The sequence below is a fragment of the Branchiostoma lanceolatum genome, chromosome 11, assembly GCF_035083965.1.
Source record: "Branchiostoma lanceolatum isolate klBraLanc5 chromosome 11, klBraLanc5.hap2, whole genome shotgun sequence".
NCBI classification, from domain to species: domain Eukaryota; kingdom Metazoa; phylum Chordata; class Leptocardii; order Amphioxiformes; family Branchiostomatidae; genus Branchiostoma; species Branchiostoma lanceolatum.
In genome coordinates, this window is record NC_089732.1 from 9,095,758 (window position 1) to 9,120,743 (window position 24,986).

General features: G+C 41.9%; 1 protein-coding gene across 5 annotated transcripts; it reads left to right on the forward strand.

The window, feature by feature from the left end:
* Positions 1–1,840: 1,840 nt before the first annotated feature.
* Positions 1,841–24,986, forward strand: LOC136444204 (transcription activator BRG1-like). 5 transcript variants are annotated; one of them, XM_066441704.1, is made up of 31 exons: positions 1,841–1,947; positions 2,581–2,795; positions 3,492–3,651; positions 3,990–4,238; positions 5,077–5,199; positions 5,567–5,789; positions 6,288–6,414; positions 6,745–6,918; positions 7,311–7,484; positions 8,135–8,308; positions 8,765–8,925; positions 9,443–9,506; positions 10,110–10,219; positions 12,298–12,445; positions 12,904–13,067; positions 13,488–13,665; positions 14,356–14,484; positions 14,912–15,025; positions 15,430–15,543; positions 15,720–15,914; positions 17,263–17,309; positions 17,454–17,596; positions 18,099–18,286; positions 19,285–19,593; positions 20,207–20,425; positions 20,804–21,124; positions 21,480–21,581; positions 22,146–22,290; positions 22,883–22,938; positions 23,589–23,696; positions 23,843–24,986. In XM_066441704.1, exons 2-31 carry the CDS (start codon positions 2,616–2,618, stop codon positions 23,942–23,944), a joined length of 4,701 nt encoding a protein of 1,566 aa, XP_066297801.1. In that variant the 5' UTR covers positions 1,841–1,947; positions 2,581–2,615; the 3' UTR covers positions 23,945–24,986. The 5 variants fall into 5 exon arrangements, with proteins under 5 accessions (XP_066297801.1, XP_066297804.1, XP_066297802.1 ...); XM_066441705.1 differs by lacking the exon at positions 1,841–1,947 and adding an exon at positions 2,116–2,135; XM_066441703.1 differs by lacking the exon at positions 1,841–1,947 and adding an exon at positions 2,183–2,210.

The following is a 24,986-nucleotide window of genomic DNA, read 5'->3' on the forward strand; positions in this document are numbered from 1 at the left end:
ATGTTGTCAATCTGTTTTCGTCGTACCGTACGGTCAAGAGAAAGATTGGAGGGCTTTTATGGGGGATTCCAAAGCAATGCGAAGTTGTATTTTCTCCCGAATGCTTGGCAACTAGGTATTGAAGTATACATACACAAGATACCGAAGTACCCAACGAGAGCTCTTCAGGAGAGGCAAAGTCAACAGCAACTCTATCTGATGCCATTGTTCGCGCGGGAAGAACCTGTCGAACAGTGGCCGGCCTGGCCGCCGTTGGGTCGTTTTGGTGCTGCACAGTCTGAATGGTTTCATATATGTTTAGCATTGAGTATCTCGTCTCGATGACATGTCGTCTGAAAAACTGTGTCAGCTGCGCTCGTGTGGCGAGACAACTGAAGGGTCCATAGCGTAACCAATACGACATGAAATAGAGAATAAAACAACACGCGGGCGGTATTGTGAGCCACGACGGGTCATTGAGACACGCCTTGTTTAGCAGTTCTTGGTGTATTTACTTACAAAATGTTCGTACTAGCCACATAAACAAGTTAAGCAACTAGTCAGCTAGGGTTGGAGCCTTGGAGGCGTCACAGATATGACGGTCAAATAAGTTAAAGAATACACGTATTCGTATCTATTAGCAATGGAACAAGTCATTGTACTGGGTACATGGTAACGGCTGACCCAAGACTAACGTACAACTACAACGTGTGACTTAATCTGACGTAACTACAATTAATAGACACTGCACGAAATGGCCTCGTATCCCGGCGTATACGTACAGGGATTCCTCCGGAAATATTCCATATCCCGGTGCGGATTTAGCGTATCCGATATAATTAACGGATACGCTGAATCCGCACCGGGAAATGGAATATTTCCGGAGGAATCCCTGTACGTATACGCCGGGATATGAGGCCATTTCGTGCAGTGAGAATACAACAGTCATTATGATAATACAGTACATGTTTAGAAAATCATAAGAATCAATTACAAATCATGCAGATGTGTCCATGCATCTTCATGATAGAATTTTAATGAAATGATCTACAACTTATTACAAGAAAAATCTACATTAATTAAGGTGCTGGACAGATCAATGTTGACAGATCATCGTATTAACGAAGGATGGAACTAGGCTGAAGAAGGAGTAAATTTTGATTACAATCAATGACGAAATACAGTGGATGCTGTGACGTCTGAATATCGTCTGACCGTTTACGAAATTGTTTGAGTATCTCCATGATGTCTAACCTCCCGTGATCGACGTTTAATTTAGCCTAGGCCTTCAGGCAAAAAGGGAAATAATTGGCCAGGAGGGTCAGTCCACGGGAAGGTTAATATTTCCCCTTCCGAAGTGGAAGAACAAATAAAACCCTATGATGGTCAAACTCCCCTGGCAAATATTCTCTCTAACTGTGGCCTGCGTAATAAGTCTGGTCTCCTTGGTCTGGTCAAGGAGACTAGTCACTTATAGTAGTAGTTATACCAACGCGCCACAAAATCAAAATAAACCCCAGGCATCTTTTCAACTTTCAAATTTATTAGCTATTACTTAGTTATGTGTATGTTAGTAAAAAAAAATTGAATAAAATCAAGTTGGCATTATCTGAATGAACAGGTAATACAGTGGTCGAGCTAGCTGGAAGCTGAGGCAGATAAAAAGGGCACAATAGATAATGAGAGCATGATGTATCTTCAAATATTGTTGTATCTTTCAAACATTGTTATACCTACAGTTCTATCATATTAATGTGACTGTAGAGAGGAGTAGACATCCAAAATGTATGCATAGCCAACATTCGTAATCACCGGGCCGGGAACATCGGTAACCTTCGTACCCGCTCGGCTGATGATCGGCATCCTTCGGTAATTTCCGTTGAGTGTCGGTAATTTCCGTGGATTAATCGGCGCCTGCCTCTTCTAGAAGGCGCAGTTTCCTTTACCGAAATCGCAGATTTCTAACAGGTAAGCAACTCCACTATAATATCTCGTAGTGTGGTTTGTACCCAAAGGTATAGGTATGAATATCAATTCGTAATTTGTGCTACAAATGGTGTAAAAGGTCACGAAATAAGAGTTTCCCGCGTCGAATATTCTGCCGGCCATGTCTGGCTAACGCGTCGCGCCATGTTGGACCTTTTGACTCGTTTGAGGTGAATTTTTGCTCGACAAATTCTATGATCGTAGTGACGTTCGTTCAGTGATACCTTGTTTGATGATCAAGAAAGGTACTTGGGCTACTTGTGCACGGATTTTTAGGGTTATAAGAGTCACCGGACGCTTATTATTACATGTAATACACCCGTGCGACAACAAAGAATCTCTGCATTGGATGGGGGGGGGGGCTTTTATGTCAACAGATTCATGAAAATTATGTTTTTTTTCCGTTTCTATTAAAGTTCATCACATGCTGTTGTATGCCTTTGCGACACAGTAAGAGAAGGTGTCTGGTTGATTATGAAATTCTAACAGCATTCCACATTTTCATGTCGCTGAGTCTTCTGTTGGTTGAATGTTTGGGTCAAAAACCGTGTGTTTTGTTCTTTATCTGAATCGTACGCGCGGTATTTTTAAAACACTTTACCCCCGCTTTACCAGATTGGAGCAGAGAACAACAACAGCCTCTGGTCAACATGGCAATGCCGGGGCCTGACGACCCTATGGGCACCCCACCCCCTCCAGGTCCTACCCCTCCCCAACAGCAGACTCTACCCCCTCCACCGACCCCCCCTCAGGGGCCAGGACCACAGCAGGGTCAGCCAGTGGGGTACCCAGGGGGGTACACCCCAGAAAACATCAGTCTACTACACAAGGTAGGTTACTTCTTAGACTAAGTAGGGCTAAAATCACCCTGGGAAACCAGACCCTGTGTTTCGGCGCGATCACCCACCGCACACGTGTTCGGCTAGCGGAGCTTGGGGGCTAGTGGAGAGTGGGGCGTGGTGGATCGTCGGGGCCAGTGGGGGAGTCGGCTCGGAAAGCTTGGGTGCGCGTGCGGTGGGTGATCGCGCCGAAACACAGGGTCTGGCTTCCCAGGGTAAAATCACATAATCTAGATGGCGACTCTTTGGATGATGGCCGTTGGTGGTGGTACTAGTAGTTCAAACATTCGATGTTTGAACGACTGACCTTAGTATACAAATTTGTTATCCTTTCATAGTATTTCAAATAGAATAGAGTGGTTGTCTTAGCATTTACAGCGTCATGTTTTGTTGTTAAATTCTTGTTCCTAACACAATTTTTGTTTCTGTGAGTTATGATATGTATGAATCTCCCCATAAAATCTCTTGCAGCAGTATCTTAAAAACCTGGGCATACCATCACTCTTACATTACCACACTTTTATGCATGTATAACAAACACAATTCCAAGGGGTAATATACATGTAGCATAAACTGAAAGTGAAACTATTTGCAGAACTTGTAACTTAAGTGTTTTTTTTCACTGTAATTTGAAGCATGATTTCTTGGCATGATTTGACATTGATTTTTATCTTCCTGTCTATCCAGGCACTCGACTCCATGCAGGAGAAGGGCATGACTGACGACCCTCGCTACGCCCAGCTCATGGCCATGGCCAAGCGAGCCCAACAGGGGGGTGGACCCCCTCCGCCCAACATGGGCCCCCCTCCAGCCGGACCAGGTATGGACGGCCAAGATCATCCAGGGGGTGAGCACAGATTCTCTCATTCACTCATGGTTTGTTGTTTGTTTGGGGATGAATTTATGATGTACATAGAAGCTGGTGAAAACTTTCCACATGGCCAAAACAAGTTCAGAAAGTCCTAATACCTTTTTCATGGGAACTTGGTGTCAAGTTTCCTATAAATTGTAATTTATGAGATGATTTTCAGAGGTACTTTCAAAAATGAATAGTTCATACTCGTCAAACTCAAACTCAAAACATCAAAATTTTCCATGAAAACTAAGACTTTGCCTCATGTCAGTGATGCCATTGTTGTCATCAAACTTGCCTGGAAAACTTACTATCTTCTTTTTCCTCTCTAGGGTATGGCCCCAACCAGATTGAGCCCCCTCCCTCATCAGGGGAAGGGCAGCCACATCCCCCCTCCAGCCAGGGGGTACCCCCCGGGCCTCCGCGCCCCTCGCCGTTCAACTCATCGCAGATCCAGCAGCTGCGAGCACAGATCATGGCGTACAAGCTGCTGGCGCGTAACCAGTCGCTGCCCGAGTCCCTGAGCCTGGCAGTGCAGGGGAAGAGGTTCCCTATGCCGGGACAGTTCCAGAGGCCACAAGGTTTGTTTAACTGTGGAAAGGGTAGAAAAAGAACCTTTAGATGCAAACACACTCAAAAACATATTGGAGTTTTCTTTTACACAACCAGGAATGTCTCTCAACTGCTTACATTTCAATGCCTATCAGACATCTTCCTCAAAGCTTCTGACTGGAGTGCTGCTTCCCACCGCTATATCATATGTAGCCAAAGTGTCACCGAGAAGCAGTGCTGACTTCAGTCAGAAGCTCTGAGGAAGGTGTCTGATAGGCATCAAAACGTAAGCAGGTGAGAGACATTCCTGATTGTGTAAAAGAAAGCTCCAATATCCCAATGTTCTACCAACTTGATGAAATTATTTGTGACAGTCGAAAACAGTTGAAGTAAATAGATAGATAGCCGATTCTAAGAACAGGTTCAGGTTTTCTTGTAATGTCTCATAGGGTCTTTGCTATAGTAAGATTCATTTTCATATTATCAACAAGAGCTAGCTGAGTCGGGGATTGATAATGAATTTGTTAATGATGAAAACGTTATAATCAAAGAACCCGCCACACTTATCAAGAAGAATAGGGGTCCATCCCGGTGTGAATGGATCAAACCTTACTGTCCTGATTTAAGCAGATGTACCTAGAGGCAGTTTACCAGTTATGCCAAACAACCAAACATTTTTTTTATTGCATATTAGATTCTTTTTTTGCCGGTGTATAGTTTAATGTGACAACAGAACTTTCTCACAGATCCGTCATGCTTGCATTGCATTGGTGTCTTTCTTTGGGTATCTGCTTTTCTTTTCACGTTATGCTGCTTTTGTTGAATCCTTGGTTTTTATGCTTGCATTCCGTTTCTGCAACTCCTTAGGAATGGGCAGTCCCAACCCCATGCAGGGGGGTATGCCCCCCTCGGGTGGGCCCATGCAGGGGGGAGCACCTGTCCCCCCTCCAGGAGGTGCTGTCCCAAATGCAGGTCCCTGGGGGCCCAAGGGTAGGTGGTATTGCTGAATCCCCCTAAAGTCATTGTTCCTACTTCCCTATTCCCTATTCTTCAAACGCTTAACCCTCACCCTGCTTTGAACGCATCCATGCACATACTTTGTTGTATGAACTGTAGAACGCAACAGGAAAAGCGCTAAACTTAAAGGAACAAAGAGAAAATTAGAAATGATTCAAGAAATTCCTTCTTCCCATAGTCTGTTTAATTCCAAGGGCTCAAACAATTAAAACAACAGCCAAATGATAATCAAAGGATGATATTTTTTGTTAACAAGAAATCCTTGTCAGATATTCAGATGACTTAACTGTTAGTCGTGCATGTTGCTTTAGCCAATAGAATTTCTCAATTTCTCCCACAGGGCCGATGACCCCTCAGCAGCAGCCAATGAAAATGCAGCCGCCCCCACAGCAGAGACAGCCGGTGCCAGGTCAGGGCGGCGCCCCCCAGCAGCCGTCGCCGGGATCGCAGGCGTCGCACGTGCCAACAGTCATGCAGCTGCCGCCACGCCAGTCCCGTCTGGCACCCATGGGGAAACCTCAGGGCGTTGACCCCGTGGAGATTCTCAATGAACGGGAGCACAGGTGAGGGTCGATTGTCTCGAACTAGTAGAAGTGAGAAATGTCTTCATATGTATAAACCATGTACTATTTAGCTCACAAACACAAGCAATAAATAATGTTGTGAAAAATCTTCCAAATATGTATGTAGGGCAGTTACCATAAATGTGAGCTAATGCCAAAATTCAGATTTTATACATTAAAGTTGCAGTTGCAAGTAGCCTATGTTGGGCTGATTGGGCCTCCTCTCCTGACCAGTGGAAAGGCTATTCAAAGCATGATTTAGTCAGACAGTTTGAGTACTGTTTGAAGGGCTCAACATAAATTATTTCTGTTTTCTGCAATATGTGATACAAAAATGATACTAAACCTATATCCTTCCAGCTAAGTTTACCAGTTCACAATGCAATTTCAAATATGTTTCTGTAAATCTTAGGTAGTTATCTCTAACCCCGCTGTTGTTGACCAATCAGAAAGTTCTTATGAACCTCAGTGTTTAATCAAATTATTATTTTCCTGTAGGATCCAGCAGCGTATTTCCCACCGTGTCCAGGACCTGTCTAACCTGCCAGGGAACATGTCTGAGGACTTGCAGCTTCAGGCGACCATCGAACTCAAGGCACTGCGTCTGCTCAACTTCCAGAAACAGGTATGAACACCCCTACTGGGAAATGGTTCCTTCCTGATACCTGATGTTGAGAATAACATATGTGTGCTTTTTTTTCGTTTTCTGACGAATGTTAATTATCTATTCATAAAACATTCAAAGTCACATTGAAGGGCAAAAATGCCCTGAATTGCGTAATACTTGGTTATAAATTCTCATTAAAAACTTATGCCTTGTTGACTAGCTGTTGACTAGCTGTCTTATTACCTGGATATCTAACTTTCATCAACTTGACTGGTTGAATGTTTGTCAGAAAGATTTTTGTGTTGTTGTTTTATTACAAACAAAACGTTTTGGTTTTTTTCCGTACAGTTGCGTACAGACGTGGTTAGCTGCATGCGGCGCGACACCACGCTGGAAACCGCGCTGAACTCCAAGGCGTACAAACGCAGCAAGCGACAGGGACTGCGGGAGGCCCGCATCACGGAGAAACTGGAGAAGCAACAGAAGATGGAACAGGAAAGAAAGCGACGACAGAAACACCAGGTAAGGAAACATAGGTTTTACTATATTACAACATACCTAGTCTGTTCAAACACACTGTTGCTTTTGGACTGATTAAACATGAGCCAACCACACATTATGTGTATACTGTATCTGGTTAATACACTACTGTAGCAGTTGTACCATACAAATACTTCTTATTGATCAGTAGAGCTGTGTACCTGGTGTACACTAGCGCTTTATTTTGTTTGGGCATAGGTACACTTGATTTCAGGTCCGGACCCGTACCCAAGTAATTTTACAGGTACAGGGTTTAGGTACACAGCCTTAATAATGAGTGCTATTTATGCTATGCTAAAGTACTTAACTTTTAGTATTTTGTCTCTATATTTTTAAAAGCGCATGTCTTGACAACCTTATCTTTCATCCCGCAGGAGTACCTGAACTCCGTCATGCAGCACGTGAAGGACTTTAAGGAGTACCACCGCACCGTGTCCACCAAGACGTCCAAGCTGTCCAAGGCCATCATGACCTACCACTCCAACACTGAGCGTGAGCAGAAGAAAGAACAGGAGCGCATTGAGAAGGAGCGTATGCGTCGCCTCATGGTCTGTATCACTTTTTCTTTTTCCCAACTTTTCCTCAATTATTACAGGTTTGAGATAGCAAAACGTGTATTGTTTTTGTTGACGTATATGGGTGGCGCCATGTTTTTGCCGCTATTTTTCTTTCCCATCATATCATGCTAAAGGAGAGGTGTATGATGGGAAGTGGTGTTGCCATGTTTGTTTCTAGTCATGCTATGGGAGACCTATATAATCGGAAAGGGTCTAGCCATTTTGGACTTGAAATGTGCCGAGGAAAAGTCTCTCGTGTTAGAGGCTCATTGTACCAATTAGAAGAATAAAGTAGGAAACAAACAATTACATGTATGGTTACCTTGATGTAAAGTGCATGCCAACATTTTGGCAACACCTCTTGGGCAAGCCTAATAGTATAGTATTGTGTGCAGTTTGAAAGAAGTCCAGGAATTGGACAGACATTTCTCAGAATGTCCAGGCATGCATAGTGTTTGTTTTGAAGGATCCACTAGTTGTGTATGTGTGTGTGCATCTGTGTGTGTGTGTGTGCATCTGTGCGTGTGTCTGTGTGTTTGTGTGCATCTGTGTGTGTTTGTGTGCAAATCAGAGGTTTTCAATAAGCTGGTCAGAAAGACATCCTATAAACTCACTGTGATATAAACTCTCCCTCCTAACAGATGGAAGATGAAGAGGGGTACCGTATGCTGATTGACAAGAAGAAGGACAAGCGTCTGGCGTACCTCCTGGCCCAGACGGACGAGTACATCAAGAACCTGACCCAGCTGGTCAGGCAACACAAGGAGGAGCTCGCCAAGAAGAAACGGGAGAAGAGCAAGAAGAAGAAAAAGAAGGTAAATTGTCTCAAGAAAATTCTTTCATCTTTAGATTTTGGTAATGCATCTTTTTGCTGTCTTTTTTACTTGTGAGCAACACAAAATTTCAGAGTGAAATAAACAGTTATCAATCTTTGAAACCTTACACTCCAGAAAGTTGTTACATATATTACATGTTTGTACATGTTCATAAGAACATTATAATATAGGACATCACTATTTTGAGCTCTGATTTGTATACATTTGTATTTACATTGCCCTGTGTGCAATGGCTGAAGAAGAAAAAAAAATTTGAGCCCTGATACGAGTAACTCCCAGAGTATAACCATGGCTAAAAAGTATTTTGAGCCTTGATTTGTTTACCTTGGTTGCCCTGTGTGCAACCATGGCTAAAGAAAAAAGTGTTCGAGCCCTGATATATGTACAACCATGGCTACATGTAAAACCAAACTATTCTGCATTATGTTTCTGTAGGAAAAGAAGGAAGGTGCTGAGGGTGAGGGGGACGTCGACGACAGCAGCCAGTTCAGCGACCTGACCATCAACGTGATTGAGACCGCAACCGGGCGTGTCCTGAGCGGCGCCGAGGCTCCCAAGGCCAGTCAACTGGAGGCATGGCTAGAGATGAACCCTGGGTAATTATGACTTAACCCTCTCTTCACTCCAAAGAAGTGCGTGTAGTTCAGTGGTTAGCAACCTTGCCTCTGGACCAAGAGGTTGGGAGTTGGCTGTTGTCACTCACCCAACATTCACACTGCTGGAAAGGGTTGAAGTCCTTAGGACGGGACATTTAAGCTGTGATCCACTGTTCAATATGCTTGTCGAAAAGAGCTTTGCAAATTTCCTGTAACCTGTAAGTACTGTACTTAGCATATGTCTTCTCTATCACGACAAGTGGAAGTTTTGTTCTTCGGTGAGATAAACTGGGTCGAGATCACTTTTACTTTCTTTCTTACCTGTAACCACACCTTTTAACTTAATTCCCACTTGTCTCTGTGATTAAACTTTAAAGATACCTGCTTGTCTGAAGACATGTAGAAAGAAAATATGCATCTGAAATAGTGTTCTAGCCCATGATTTTTGTACTCAACTTTAGTTTAGATAGATTTAGTAAATACCTGTCTCCTCATGAAATCCATCTTTACTGTGCAGGTACGAAGTCGCTCCGCGAGAGGATAGCGACAGTTCTGAGGAAGATGACAGCGGGGACGAAAAGGTAGACAAACTCGTTCTCAACTCTCACCTGTAACATCGTCAATCTGTTTTGCAGACATAGCTCTTAAAATAGAAAAGTCTGACAGAAGTCTTGGAAACCTTTCAATGAATGGTGTCTCTTGTTTATTATGGTTTCACCAGCCTGCCAACTTTCTTGACAGAAATGCTGTAAAGTGATTTAGCAGTTCGCAGGTGAAAGAAGCAATAACAATGGAAGACAGCATAAGTTCGCGTTGTGATGTTCACAGTGGGTGGTCACCACAAAAACCTCAAAACTACTGCGAACATTTCTCAATTCACACTGATTATTGCGAACAAGGTTAAACAAGGCCATATTCCCAATTGCTGGTTAGGCAAGGGGATGTCCTTATGTACTTGCCCTATTAGGGCAACCCTGGGGAAGCTTGTTCCTTCAGTTGACATGAAACAAGTTGATAATAGAATGCTGCACGTTTGTCCTCTGTAAGGGTGAGTTTGAATAGAGCCCCATGGGAATATTTCTCACGTGTACATGTTTTCACAGCTTGGAAAGGATGTACCACGAACATGTCTCAGCGGCCGAGTGTTGTGTGACACCAGCGCGTAATTGTTCTGTTTTTCACAGGAGGACGACAACGAAGATTCACAGACTTCCAGCAAGGATGCGAGCGAGAAGGACCGGGATCGCAACGCTGACGGGATGGATGAGGAAGATAAGAACAAGGATATCATCACGTAAGGACAGCATGTTTCGTGGCGCGTTTTTCAAGTTTATTAGTCATTGCACGCTTTAACATGGCTGGGCTTGAAATACTGGGTGCATGTGTACTTTTGTGGACCCAACATGGTAGCTGTGCGCCTAATTTTGGACTGAGGGTGCACCAGTACACCTAGATGTTTTTGTAGGCTATAGCAGGGCTCGAAATATTGGGTCCATGTTCACCTTTGTGCACAAAACATGGGAGCTGTGCACCTTGTTTTGGACTGTAGGCACACCAGTGCGCCTAGATGTTTTTGTAGGCCATAGCTAGCAGGGCTCGAAATATTGGGTGCATCCAAAATTGGAGCTGTGCACCTTATCACTGTGGGTGCACCAGTGCACTCAGATATTTTTGTAGGCTATAGGGTATAAGTAGTATTGTACCGGTAGAAAAAAAAGCAATATAACCTTTTTGTTGTACTTTGATGTTTGATACATGTTTGAAATTTTGAAGTTAGCAACAGACTTTCAGGTGAAGTTCTTAAGGGAGGCAGTAGGGTTTGTAAATACATTTACTGACATTCTACTTTTAATGGTGTGCACACAAAATTCTTTATGTGCACCTGATTTTTTGGCTTTTTGATTTTGCAAGAATGGTTACTGAAGTAAGGATGAAGTAGGCATATACACGTATTGTGTTTATGTAAGCAAGAAGAAACAAAACCAAGTGTTCTGTGTAGATTTTTCAAGAGGATTGTCAGGTATATAGATTTTTAAAGGATTGTTGGATGCATAGATTTTTCAATATCATTGCTTGGTGTGTAGATTTTTCAAAATAATTGTCTTGGTATGTTTCAGAGGAATTATAGTCTTTTCATGGGTGCTCTAGTACTCATTCATACCCAAAAAGATTTTTTTTTCTATGGAAAATTGTAGCATCACTGTATTCAAGGTGTGATGCACATTCCAAATGTTTTTCATACCAACTTTCCTTCCTTTCCATGTGGAATCTTCAATACTAGGAGCTTTGCGTGAGTAAAGCACCCTTATGCATGCGTCTGTAGAAAATCATTTGTTGTCGTGATGTGGTGGGGGATGTGCAATGTCGTCCAGATATACATTATGACACTTTACTAACCAGATTCTTTCAGAAGTAGAGACTTCGAAGTTTTCCATATTCTACAAAATAGGGTTTACTTTAAAATGGAGTCTGAATTGGGAACTTCTTAAGTGTCAATTTTGTGAATTTTATGATGACGTTCCCTATAGAAGATAATGCAAATACAAGTGTTCCTTAGTTCATGAACAGAATAAGGAAGAGCGTTACATGAGTATGTTCATTGTCATTTTCCATTGACTAGCCTTGGCTTAGCAATAAGTGATAAATTGTTAGTTTTTGAGGAAGCTCTCAAAAGCTCTGGATCCAAAACCAAGAACTTTAATCTATGATTTTGTAATGATTCTTTCCATTTCAAGCAAGGGCATTCCCCCCAAAAGCTTTCTTTAAAACTGCACATTACAAGCATTCTTCTTCCAAGATTGACAAGTACTGGAAAAGTATGCTCACTACCAAAACTCTGTGTCAGTCTGTGACATACGAGTTTCATGTATTTTGGTCTTGAAGTATACCTTTTGTTACATTTGACCTTGACAGTTGCGCTTTTTTTGGGGGGGGGGGGGTTTATTGCTTTTCCGTGTCTGCCATGACACTTAAATCAAAACTACTGAACTATAGGCAATATATTGTTTATGTCAAGTATCTGAAAGAACATTCATATTTGAAAAGTGTCAAGATGTTACTTGGGATTGAAGCTGATATGCCATACATCTATTTCGAAATGGACAGTTTTGCAACCAGTATCAGTACATTTTTTTGGCAATACCATTTTAACACATCCGAGTTAGAATCTTTATATATAACAATATCATGTACAATGAGAGATATTATGGACTAACGATATTTACGCATAAACAAACTTTCTATGAAATCCCTGTAAGGTTTAATATTTTTACAAAAAGTGCTCTATAAATATATTCCATAACATCATAAGAGATACACTTTTCCTTGCTAAAATAACAATACTGTTGTCGGTTCCATTTATGTTGTTTTTAGACAAGCCACCATGGAGGTAGATGATGAGTACAGTAAGGGAGATACGGAGATGGACTATCAGACGTACTACTCCATGGCACACGCACAGCGGGAAACCGTTCGCGAGCAACCCAACCTTCTCGTCAACGGAAAACTCAAGGAGTACCAGGTCAGAAATCTGTCATGTATAACTAACTTTAGGCTGTTCAGTGCATGCCAGTTATATACAATGTACTATGTAGTAGTTGATTAGGCTACTAATAGCAAAGGTTTTATGCTTGCGGTGACCTCTTCACCACAGAATGAGAACTAGTGTTTCTATTATGTGAATGTAGCGATACTCTTTTTGGTTCAAGCATGAACTCAAAACCACAGTGACCACTCCATTTGCTCCCTGCATTGAAATTAAATTCCCACAAACTTCAAGCCTTTTACGGTAAATTTTTCAAACATTTTTAAAGTGTTCTTGAGAATTGTCTTTTGTAGAAAGAGTTATATTACACTGTTGGCTGAAAATAGATCAAAATGGTTATCAGGGACTGATGGCAACACGAGCAAAGTGACTACAAGTGTTTTTCCAAACGTAGAAGTTACTAGTATTAACGATGTTGAAATCTCTGTCTCCAGGTCAAGGGTTTGGAGTGGCTGGTGTCCCTGTATAACAACAACCTGAACGGTATTCTTGCCGACGAAATGGGTTTGGGGAAAACCATCCAGACCATCGCGCTCATCACGTACCTCATGGAGAAGAAACGCGTCAACGGGCCCTTCCTGATTATCGTTCCGCTCTCGTAAGTACCGTGTGGTTCTCTTCAGCGTTGGAACAACAGCAGTTTTGTTTCAATGATTGAGTTACATTTGATTATGGTGTGTCACTGCTTTTAACATGTCATTGAATGTACAGTAAAATGCCTCATGCCTTTATATTATCTATGTATCTATGTATTTGAGCTTTTATATTACAGTATCTGTATATCTGGGCCTTAATATTAGAGCATCTATTTATCTGGGCCTAAATGTTAGTGTATCAATATCCGGGCCTTTATATCACAGTATCTAAATATCTAGACCTTTATTTTAGAGAATCTATTTATTTGGCATCTTTTGAAATTAGATTGATCCTTTGTTTTCCCCACAACAAATGCAGAAGGTAGTGTCTACAGTTTGAGGAGCTAGGAAACAGCTTGTTCACTTGTTTATTTGTTTTGAAGCACTCTGTCCAACTGGATGTTGGAGATGGACCGCTGGGCGCCAGCGATCGTGAAGATCCCGTACAAAGGCTCGCCCCAGATGCGGCGCCAGCTGATGTCACAGCTGCGAGGGGGAAAGTTCAACGTCCTCCTCACGACCTACGAGTACATCATGAAGGACAAGAACATCCTTGCAAAGGTGGGTCAGAGGTCACGGTTACATTTCAAAGGTTACAAGGATGTTTCCTTATTAGTACATGGAAAACAAGTCAACTACTAGTATAAGCTTTCCTACCCTATACATTGGACTGCTACAAGAGAAAGAAGCCAAAAGTCACCTACCTGAGTTTTAGTCCATGAAAAATTGAAATTGACAGGGTTGTCCAACATCTAAAGTTTCCATCTAGTGCATGATTAGCACATTCTGTACGGCAGAAAGTATCTGTAATGGCATGAAAACAAATTTGGGTGACTGTTGACCTTTATACACAAATGACCACATCAAACTGGTACACTTTTGGACTGTGCATGATTCTCCAAACATGTCTAAAAGTTGTTTTTTCAACAAAATAAAAAGATAGAAAGCCATTCCTTCAACATTCAGCTCCAAAATGCCAACATTTCCTAAGAAAAAAGTTTTCACAGCTAGCTTTAGCAAGGTATTTCTGTAGTATGTGGATATAAGTAACCTTTGCCCTACATGTACATGATGAACTTGGAAGGCACATGGTACACTGTGCACATGTGTGCTCTTTACACTTTCTTATGTGTCCCGCAAGTTGTAGGTTATGCAGGTATTGATATATGGTGCATGTAGATACTGCTGGTCTTCTTGTGTGTCTGATGGAGTACATAGATTGTAAAGGGAGCACCATTTCTTTTCCTGAAGGTCCGTTGGAAGTACATGATCATAGACGAGGGGCATCGGATGAAAAACCACCACTGCAAGCTGACACAAATCCTCAACACTCACTACATGGCTCCCCACCGTCTCATGTTGACAGGGACCCCCCTGCAGGTAAGCACCCCCCCCCTACACAAACCCCCACCGTATCATTTTGACAGTGACCTGCTTGTCAGTGGACACTCTGCTTTGCAAAAGTTTGCCAGCAAAAATCAGATTGAACCACTGAAGTTTGAATCTTCAATCCCACATCACCATAAACAGAAATTTGTAGAATATTTCACTATACCTTTAGGACCACTTCTGATACATTTCCATATATAGAGTTCTACTGAGATCTGAATGATTAACAGGGTTCTCTTAGATATTATTCTTAAGCCAACATTTTGAGATTCATGAAGGGTCACAGGATTCTCCTCAAAAAGAAACACCCCCAGGTGGTTGAAAGACAGCATAGGGGGTCCAAATCACAGCATAGGGGGCCATATGCTCAGACTATGGAAGCGAGAACACTGGTTAAGATATTTCTGGTTATGTACAGAACAAGTTGCCGGAGCTGTGGGCCCTGTTGAACTTCCTCCTACCCTCCATCTTCAAGTGCTGCGCCACCTTTGAACAGTGGTTCAACGCACCATTTGCCGCCACTGGGGACAAGGTAATGTTTCTGTGATCATTCTTTTATACCATGCATAATCAAGTTATACCACATAGGTTCGAGCTTCTTTAGAAGGGAGTAACTTGTGCAGTATTCCTTTGAAATTGAATCGTTAGAAGGTGTAAAAATGTAAAGAAAATCATGATGGGACCTCAAGAGAACATGAAATTCAGGGTAAGAGCTATATCTTCAACAAAGTCTCACATATGGTATGATTACAATAACACTTCAGATGGTACGTACATGTACATCTTAGCATATCCTCCAATCAAGTATTTGATCAAGAATTAATATTTTTCTTTACCACTTTGCTGTAAGACCATAGTCATTTGTTAAAAGTTGATGTGAAAACATGGGAAAAATCTTGCAGAAAAGTCGAAATTCATCTGTCTTTTCTTGACCAGGTGGAACTGAACGAGGAAGAGACAATCCTGATCATCCGTCGTCTCCACAAGGTGCTCCGGCCGTTCCTTCTGAGACGTCTCAAGAAGGAGGTGGAGTCTCAGCTACCCGATAAGGTAAGATGCTCTTGCACAAGATTTTATTTTTACCAAAGTTATTTAGCCAGCGAAGTGCATGATACAAAAACTTTCTTGACACTGCTAGCATGCTCTCTGTGATTGCTTTTTGGAGACACCTCAGGGGTGAGCCTAATACTTGATTTTTGTAAGACTGGATTTTTTTCTTGTTTCAGGTTGAGTATGTGGTGAAGTGCGAGATGTCGGCGCTTCAGCGTCTGCTGTACAGCCACATGCAGTCCAAGGGCGTTCTGCTGACGGACGGGTCCGAGAAGGATAAGAAGGGACGCGGCGGAACCAAGACACTGATGAACACCATCATGCAGCTCCGCAAGATCTGCAACCACCCCTTCATGTTCCAACATATAGAGGTAAACTTCACTAAATCTGTAACCACCCCTTCATGTTCCAACATATAGAGGTATACTTCACTAAATCTGCAACCACCCCTTCATGTTCCAACATATAGAGGTAAACTTCACTAAATCTGTTACCACCCCTTCATGTTCCAACATATAGAGGTAAACTTCACTAAATCTGTAACCACCCCTTCATGTTCCAACATATAGAGGTAAACTTCACTAAATCTGCAACCACCCCTTCATGTTCCAACATATAGAGGTAAACTTCACTAAATCTGTTACCACCCCTTTATGTTCCAACATATAGAGGTAAACTTCAATAAATCTGCAACCACCCCTTCATGTTCCAACATATAGAGGTAAACTTCACTAAATCTGTAACCACCCCTTCATGTTCCAACATATAGAGGTAAACTTCAATAAATCTGCAACCACCCCTTCATGTTCCAACATATAGAGGTAAACTTCACTAAATCTGCAGCCACCCCTTCATGTTCCAACATATAGAGGTAAACTTCAATAAATCTGCAACCACCCCTTCATGTTCCAACATATAGAGGTAAACTTCAATAAATCTGTAACCACCCCTTCATGTTCCAACATATAGAGGTAAAGTTAAAACCCCACTAAATCTGCAACCACCCCTTCATGTTCCAACATATAGAGGTAAACCCCACTAAATCTGCAACCACCCCTTCATGTTCCAACATCACTAAATCTATAACCACCCCTTCATGTTCCAACATATAGAGGTAAACTTCACTAAATCTGCAGCCACCCCTTCATGTTCCAACATATAGAGGTAAACTTCAATAAATCTGTAACCACCCCTTCATGTTCCAACATATAGAGGTAAACTTCAATAAATCTGCAACCACCCCTTCATGTTCCAACATATAGAGGTAAACTTCAATAAATCTGTAACCACCCCTTCATGTTCCAACATATAGAGGTAAACTTCACTAAATCTGCAGCCACCCCTTCATGTTCCAACATATAGAGGTAAATCCCACTAAATCTGTAACCACCCCTTCATGTTCCATCATATAGAGGTAAACTTCACTAAATCTGCAGCCACCCCTTCATGTTCCAACATATAGAGGTAAACTTCACTAAATCTATAACCACCCCTTCATGTTCCAACATATAGAGGTAAACTTCACTAAATCTGTAACCACCCCTTCATGTTCCAACATATAGACTGAGCTAAACTTAGGTTAGATACTTTACCTTAGATTTTGACTGTACAGTTTAGTTTCACACGTCTTTCCTCCTGTTTGTTGTCTTTTAAAGCTTCTATTTTTACTAAGAGATATTTGAATTACAAATTCTGACTTTGTTTTTATTTTTTCCACAGGAAGCATATGCAGAGCATGTTGGATCCTCCTCAAACATTGTGAATGGGTGAGTTGTACTGATCATTGTCGAAAAAGAGTACATGATTCACCATACACATAAAAACTGTACCTTTTGTCCTTGTATCTCGTCCAAAAATTTTCTACAAAGTTGGTCAGATTTTAATACATGAAATTGAAAATCTATTTCCAGCCCGGACCTGTACCGTTCGGGAGGGAAGTTCGAGCTGCTTGACCGTATCCTGCCGAAGCTCCACGCGACGAACCACCGCGTGCTGCTGTTTTGTCAGATGACCTCGCTGATGACCATCCTGGAGGACTACTTGAACTACAGGGGTCAGTTCTATACCCAACTTCTGGAACATAAGATTCTCTCTAGAATACCATTCAAATCATCATTTGCACAGTTACTAGTTGGGAAATCACTTTGTCTTCTTGTGCTGTTCATCTACCCTGTGCTGGAAAATGCCTTTTTTTCAGAACTGTTCTTCTTTCTCATGCTAATCGTGATAGAAAATCCACATGAAAATTTTGTATTTTACTGATTGCTTTTTTTACCTACCACTTTGCTACTATTGTGTTAGCATCCTTTTGCAAATGATTCCTTTCTTTCTCAATTCTCCAAATGTGATATTTTTCTTAACAATTTTCTAAACACTGTCAACCACCTGTTTTCCTTTCTGAAATATAGAGAGTGTATCCCTTTTTTCATTTTCTGATGTAAAGCATTTTCAATAACCCTCTGAATCAGAATTGGTCAACCAGTATAACTGTCCTTCAGCTTAGCACACTAGCTTCAAGCAGAAATATCAGTTGCAGTTCCTTTCCCTCCTGCTAGGCTTGCGTTACCTGCGTCTGGACGGCACCACCAAGTCGGAGGACCGCTCCCAGCTGCTACACCTGTTCAACGAGAAGGATTCTCCCTACTTCCTGTTCCTGCTGTCGACGCGTGCTGGCGGCCTCGGTCTGAATCTGCAAGCTGCGGACACTGTGGTCATCTTCGACAGCGACTGGAACCCACATCAGGTAGGGAGAATTCAAATATTGATAACCTTTCATGTGGTGAAAGATGAGTTGCAGTAGAGAGAATTAATACGTACATCATGGCTTTTATGTGAAAGAATGGTAAAGATTGTTGTGGAGTAGTAGAAAATTTTTAGCCTGAGTGTCATCCTGTTTCAGTTCCAGGCTCTACCTTCACCAAACAGTCTGAGATCGCTCCATTTGAAATCGTTTGGAATAATGTATTCGTCCAGAAATCTGGACGGGCATGCTGATTGGTTCCTTCTATCAGATCTCCATGTGGGAATAGTCTTTGTCACTCAGCCTAACGACTTTCTCCACATGGTATCTCTGTAGGGACCACATCTTATTACAAACCACACATACCAGTAATGGCCAAAAGAAATGACCAAAAACATGGAGTTGATTATATGTCATAGATAGACAAACATCCCAAGTTGTACAAAACACGTATAGACAAAGATCCCAAGTAGTTTTTTTGTAAAATCTTTGTAAAATCGTCAGGATAACACTTTCTATCTGCCAAAAAGCAGGTACTACAGCCTATCTAAGATAAATAAACAAATCCTTTGGTCAGTTCTGGGATGGGTGATCCCTGCTGAGATAGCATGTGGAGCTCTGATAAAAGGAGCCAATCAGCGTGCTCGTCCTGATTTTTGGACGAATATATTATTCCAAACGATTTCAAATGGAGCGATCTCAGACTGTTTGGTGAAGGTAGAGCCTGGAACTGAAACAGGATGACACTCAGGCTAGAAAATTTTAGGAGAATTCAAAGGTTCATCACCTGATATGGAAAAGGTTGTGTTAGCATGTACATCATGGCTTTGATGTGAAAGAATGTTTAAAATGGAAGATAATTCTTATACTGAAAAGAATGTGTGATTTTGGAGGCCAATCTCAAGAGTCTTTGAATTGTATGAGGTAAGTGATAAATTGTTATAAAATTTAAAAGTAATCAGTGTTTTTAAGATGAATGATAGACATGTGCTGGTCCACAGGATCTCCAAGCTCAAGATCGCGCCCACCGTATCGGACAGAAGTCAGAGGTGCGCGTGCTGAGACTCATGACCATCAACTCTGTAGAGGAGAAGATTCTCGCCGCGGCTCGCTTCAAGCTCAACGTAGACGAGAAGGTCATCCAGGCGGGCATGTTCGACCAGAAGTCGACCAGCTCGGAGCGGCGCCAGTTCCTACAGGCCATCCTGGAGCACGATAACCTGGGACAGCTCGACGAGGACGAGGTGCCAGACGACGAGACCATCAACCAGATGATCGCACGACTGGAGGAAGAGTACGAACTGTTCCAGGTATGTGTTTCATTTTATTTATTGGTTTGACTGCAGTATTATAACATACAGCTAGGGCTGTACAACTAACGGTACACTTTATCAGAGGGCTTGGTCAGAAATGCCTTTGGAAATTGCATGACAGGACGTTGAAGTCATAGTATAGAGCTGTCTACAAAACCATTGGACTATCTGCTCAAAGTACTGATCTTTCAACAAAACAGTGGTACAAGAGAACAGTTATGAATGTCTAAGGTCCTAACCTGTACATAAGAACAGTTGGTGGTTATCTACAGAGAATTTCTCCTATTGAAGCACAGGTATAGCTTGTAGTAGTAGCAGTTTACTGAGATACCCTTTAGTCCCCAGGGTTTGTACATTCATATATACATACATACACAAAGACTGGTACACAGATATAACAATTCCAAGGTAAAGAAAATTACACATCAACAGTCTAGAATCATTTGTCTTTCACAATCGTGATAACCCTACCCAGAAAATGTCTAACACTAGCATCAAGAGTCTTAACATCAATGACATTGTGTGTAGAAAATACTTCTCACTCTACTGAAGTGTATAGAGGATTGGATAGGTACATGTATCTGACTACAAACTCTCCCTTCCGTGACAGCGGATGGACCTGGACCGGCGCCGTAACGAGGCGCGTGATCCGAACCGTAAGCCTCGACTGATGGAGACAGACGAGCTGCCGGCCTGGCTGGTGAAGGACGAGGCTGAGGTGGAACGTCTCACCTACGAGGAGGAGGAGGAGAAGATCTTTGGGAGAGGCTCGCGGACACGCAAGGAGGTGGACTACAGCGACAAGCTGACAGAGAGGGAGTGGCTCAGGGTGAGTGGGAAATCCAGCGATTCTGAATAAGGTCGATGATAAATGTGGTTACAACATTTACGATAGATAGAGAATTGATCCTTTGTCATAACACCGATGGGCTAGGGTTTAATCCATTGCATGCATTTTCTTTTGAGGAAGAAATAATGGCGGATTTTTCATTTGATAAAAGTTGCAAAAGATAAATGAGATGCTGTTATTCCTAGATCTGCCTCTAAATCTTTAAAATCCACTTACAACAGTTACTTCTCTCTTTAACTTTAAGAGTACATTTGTAGCACAAGTATCACAAACCAACTGAACGACTCTGGTGAAAACATGTCTGATGATTGAACTCCTTCGTAGAGGTAGTAACCTGTATGTTTCTCCTGCACCTAGGCCATCGAGGATGGCAACCTGGATGAAATGGAGGAACGAAAGAAGCACAAGAAGACACGGAAGAGGAAGGTACGAGTGGAAGAGATCGAAGAGGAGGGGGAGAAGAAGAAGAAGAGGCGCGGACGACCCCCTGCAGAGAAGCTGACTCCGAACCCCCCGAAGCTGACCAAACAGATGATGAAGCTGTACGAAACGGTCATGTACCACGGTGACAGCGCCGGCCGCCAGCTCAGCGAACCGTTCTTCCGCTTGCCGTCCCGCCGTGACCTGTCAGACTACTATGAGATGATCAAGAAACCTATTGACCTCAAGAAGATCAGGGTCAGTAACAGTTCTGAGAGAAGCTGATAAACTGTTGAACTTGATACATTGTAAAGGTAGTCCCATAGCCTTTTTGAGCCTTTATTCAATCTCATAAAAGAACAAGACACACAGTTACAAGTTGTACTTGTAGTCTTGTCAACCCAAAATAGACTGATCCTGCTGGCTTGTCCACCAATCTGAAGAAAATGGCTGCATGTCTGGTGCATTTCTTCTTTTATATCTTGCATTTCTGTGTTTTAACTGAGGCAGGGGGCATGGGACCAGTCTATTGTGATGTCTAAAAAGTTGGACTAACCTACATGGTGTATCGGAACAATGATGTAAATTTCCTCTTCATTTTTACCATTTTTAGGACCGTATTAAGAACCACAAGTACCGCTGCCTGGATGATCTCGAGAAGGACATTATCCAGATGTGTAAGAACGCACAGTTGTACAACGTGGAGGGCTCTCAGGTATGCTGGCTATTTCTGCTACTTCTGATCAAATTAATTACTGTACCTACAACTTTGGCCTTTCTTCAACCTACAGCCTTACAGTCGGAGTTGTTTGTGTATAACAAAATCCTTCGTTTTTTTAACCATGAATCCCAAATCACATAGACCATCCCCATTTGGTAGTTCTGACTAAATCAGAGAGACTGAGATGAAGACATTCAATCCTCCGATTTTAATCCTATTAGAATTATACTTTGCTGCTTAATTTTGCATAAAGACAGCTTAAGAAATATTCTTCCATATTTAGATACCCCTACCATTTTTTGTTTGTTTGTCAATGTCTTTCCAAATGATATGTGTCCAATGTTAGAAGTGAATCATTGTGTGTCAATGCCTAGAGACCAGTTTTGCTAGAAGGCAGATGTAAGCCATTGACTGGCCACTGATTTTGTGTACTGTATAGCTTCAAAGCCTGTTTTATTTAGCCATTGACTTTGTCAAACCATCAATGGTAATTGTTCACCATACATGTTGATAGGAAAAGAAAGGTATAGTTCTAACCTGTGCGCCCCCCTCCCCCAGATCTATGAGGACTCCATCGTGCTCCAGTCGGTGTTCACCAACGCTCGCGAGCTGCTGGAGCAGTCAGGTGACCTGCCGTCGCCCGGGCAACACGAGGGGGAGGACAGCGACGAGGAGGATGAGGAGGAGGGGTCAGAGTCAGAATGTAAGTAGGGGGGTGTCTGTCCACAAGGGGGGCTTAGTTAGAAGGTAGGGGGTGCGAGTTTGGGTATGTGGTCTGAAAGAGCGCTGGGGGTTGTTGTGGTGCTGTGATTATGGAGTATGAATCGGAAAATTAGTGGGAGGGAAAGATATACGGTGAATCTTTGCGGTGGTTTTATTTTCATGGTTTTTGTGGTGACCTCTCCACCACAAATTCATCACCCCATTGTAATACAGCTATACTACGGAGTTGTTTCAACTGCAAAGTCATACACCACAAAAATCTCCTTTCCCCTTCTGCCAAGAAATTAAGTCCCCACAAATATGAATACAGAATTTACAGTATTACGGGTTCGGAGAATAAGTCAAGGAAGAAGTGTGCAAATCTCCTGGGTTAAAGTACATGTAAGAGCCTTGATTCAAAATGTGAGTGACTTGCACAGAGTTCTTTGGTAAGTATAAGGAGTGGAGTTTAAATGTGAGTGATTTTTTGTGGTATGTGTAAGGTCCAATCAGGAGTTGGGATTGTTTTATATTATAGAAGAGAGAGTTTAAGAAGACACTTTTTGAGAATTTGAAATTTGTTCTCCCTACAGCTCGCTCCTCGCTAAAGATGAAGATTCGAGTGGGAAAGGGTGAGAGCAGAGGAAAGGTGAGTTTCTAAGGTTGTGTTTTACTTCAGCTAAGGCTGCACACTGAGCAACCTAAGGGCCCTGTCACACTTGAGCTTATTTTGACGAATGTGTTACTCACATTTCGTTATTCATATGTTAGATGTGCCTCACACATTTATCAAAATAATCGAAAACTATTTATAACGAATAACTTGCGTATTAGCGTAATTTCGTTAATACCCCAAACTATCATACCTACTAGACCATATTGTACGTATGCCGACATACATAAAACACAAATCGATCGAGATGCTTGTGATATGCGTATTGTGCGCACGGCGGCACACGGAAAAAATGTCAACGCGCAACTCACACGCAACGGCCACACGCACAAGTGTGACAGGGGCTTTAGTAGCAAATTAAGGTTGTACATGGCTATGCAATGTTCCCACTTGCAATATACATGTAGTATAAAAACTATGTGTACCAGGCAGATTTTACTTACTGACAGTTATAGAAATGTTGCTAAATTTGTGAGACACCCTGATTTTATTCTGAAATTTGATGCGATCTTAGGGTGCTCATGGGGCAACCTGTTTACTTCAAACAAACCTTGGTTGCCCAAAGAGACCTGGCACCCTTTGTTTTGAACACTGGAGTAAAGTTTGTCACTACCATGTTCCTTCAGTCCAAGGGTAAGAGCCCGCGCAGGAAGCCTGGGCGACCGAAGAAAGCGGTCGTTAGCGATGATGATGACTCAGACACCAACGAGCAACAACAAGCTCCCAGCGAGGAGGTTAGTCAATATTTAGAAATTAGTCATTTTAATTTTCATATATAAATTTTATATTCCAAGACACAGAACTGTACTTTGCCCCTCTGTAATTATTTGGAGTGTTCCAAACTGCATGATCTGATGACATCATCAATTCTTGTGCACAGGAGCAGACAGATGGCGAGGAGGATGAGGGCCAATCACCGAGCTCTTCCCACGCCTCGTCACGCGTATCATCTCCCGCTCCCGGGCATGGCAGGAAGCGATGAGTCACCAAACAATCTGATGATGTCATGAAGAATTGAGTTGCCTACACAAGAAGCAAAGCATCATCACATTTTGCTTTGATGTCATTGATATATACAAGATGCAAGAAGTATGAAGTTACCACACTAATGATGTGATAAATACTATTTATCAACATACAAATCACAAAGTCACCACAATACTTAAGTGTAAGTGTATTTAAGGCAAAAGGTTTTGAGTCACCAGATAGTTGTGATGTAATGTCTAAACATTTACTGTTAAGCTTACAATTAAGCTGTAAATCTGATTCATATATGGTTGTAGTTGTCTACTGTGCACTATACATTGAACACTACTAATCAATATGATTAAGCATAAAGCTGTACACAAGATTTTCATCTATCTCAATCTGGTAGGAATATCCAAACAAAATGATGACATGCTGGTTAGTTTTGTCTTACAAAGTTTCACTTACATCTACATAGGCAGTACCAATTATGTATCTGTCTCACTGGAATATGCTGTTCATACGTAAGTGTGTTATAAAGGAGATATCATGATTCGTCAGTATTTTCAGAAACAGAAAAAGCCTACATGGCTACCAAGGATATCCTAGTAAAGATCTTGTACTTCACTGTAGCTCCCAAAGTTGTCAGTATGTGGATGGCAGAGCAAGGTTGTTAGATAACAGGAAGGATTGCAATGCAGTTCATGATATTCTTATGATATAACTGTTACATATACACATGCATGAATGGCCCTTGACTGCTTTACATTAACCACTGATTTGGTCACTAGAAAGCTGTTACAACAGTCAAAGATGCAATTTAGGACTCTTAGGAGAAAGTAAAACTGTTCACTACTGAATCTTAAACACTGCTGCAACAAGTCAACTTCAACAGTTCTATATATATACACATTTGTAGTTGTAGAGGCTGGGTAGGGGGATTATTTGTTAGTATTATCTATATTGTAGGGGTTTAGAGTATGTGCATATGTTCTGTAGTTGACTTTGTGGAGTAAAGCAATAAGTCATTGTCATGAATAAAGAAAAAAGCAAGAAAA

Coding starts and splice junctions, on each gene's coding strand:
- LOC136444204 (XM_066441703.1), top strand. Junction 18,287..19,284: donor GCGACTGGAACCCACATCAG/GTAGGGAGAATT, acceptor GCTGGTCCACAG/GATCTCCAAGCTCAAGATCG. Junction 21,582..22,145: donor ACAACGTGGAGGGCTCTCAG/GTATGCTGGCTA, acceptor CCCCTCCCCCAG/ATCTATGAGGACTCCATCGT.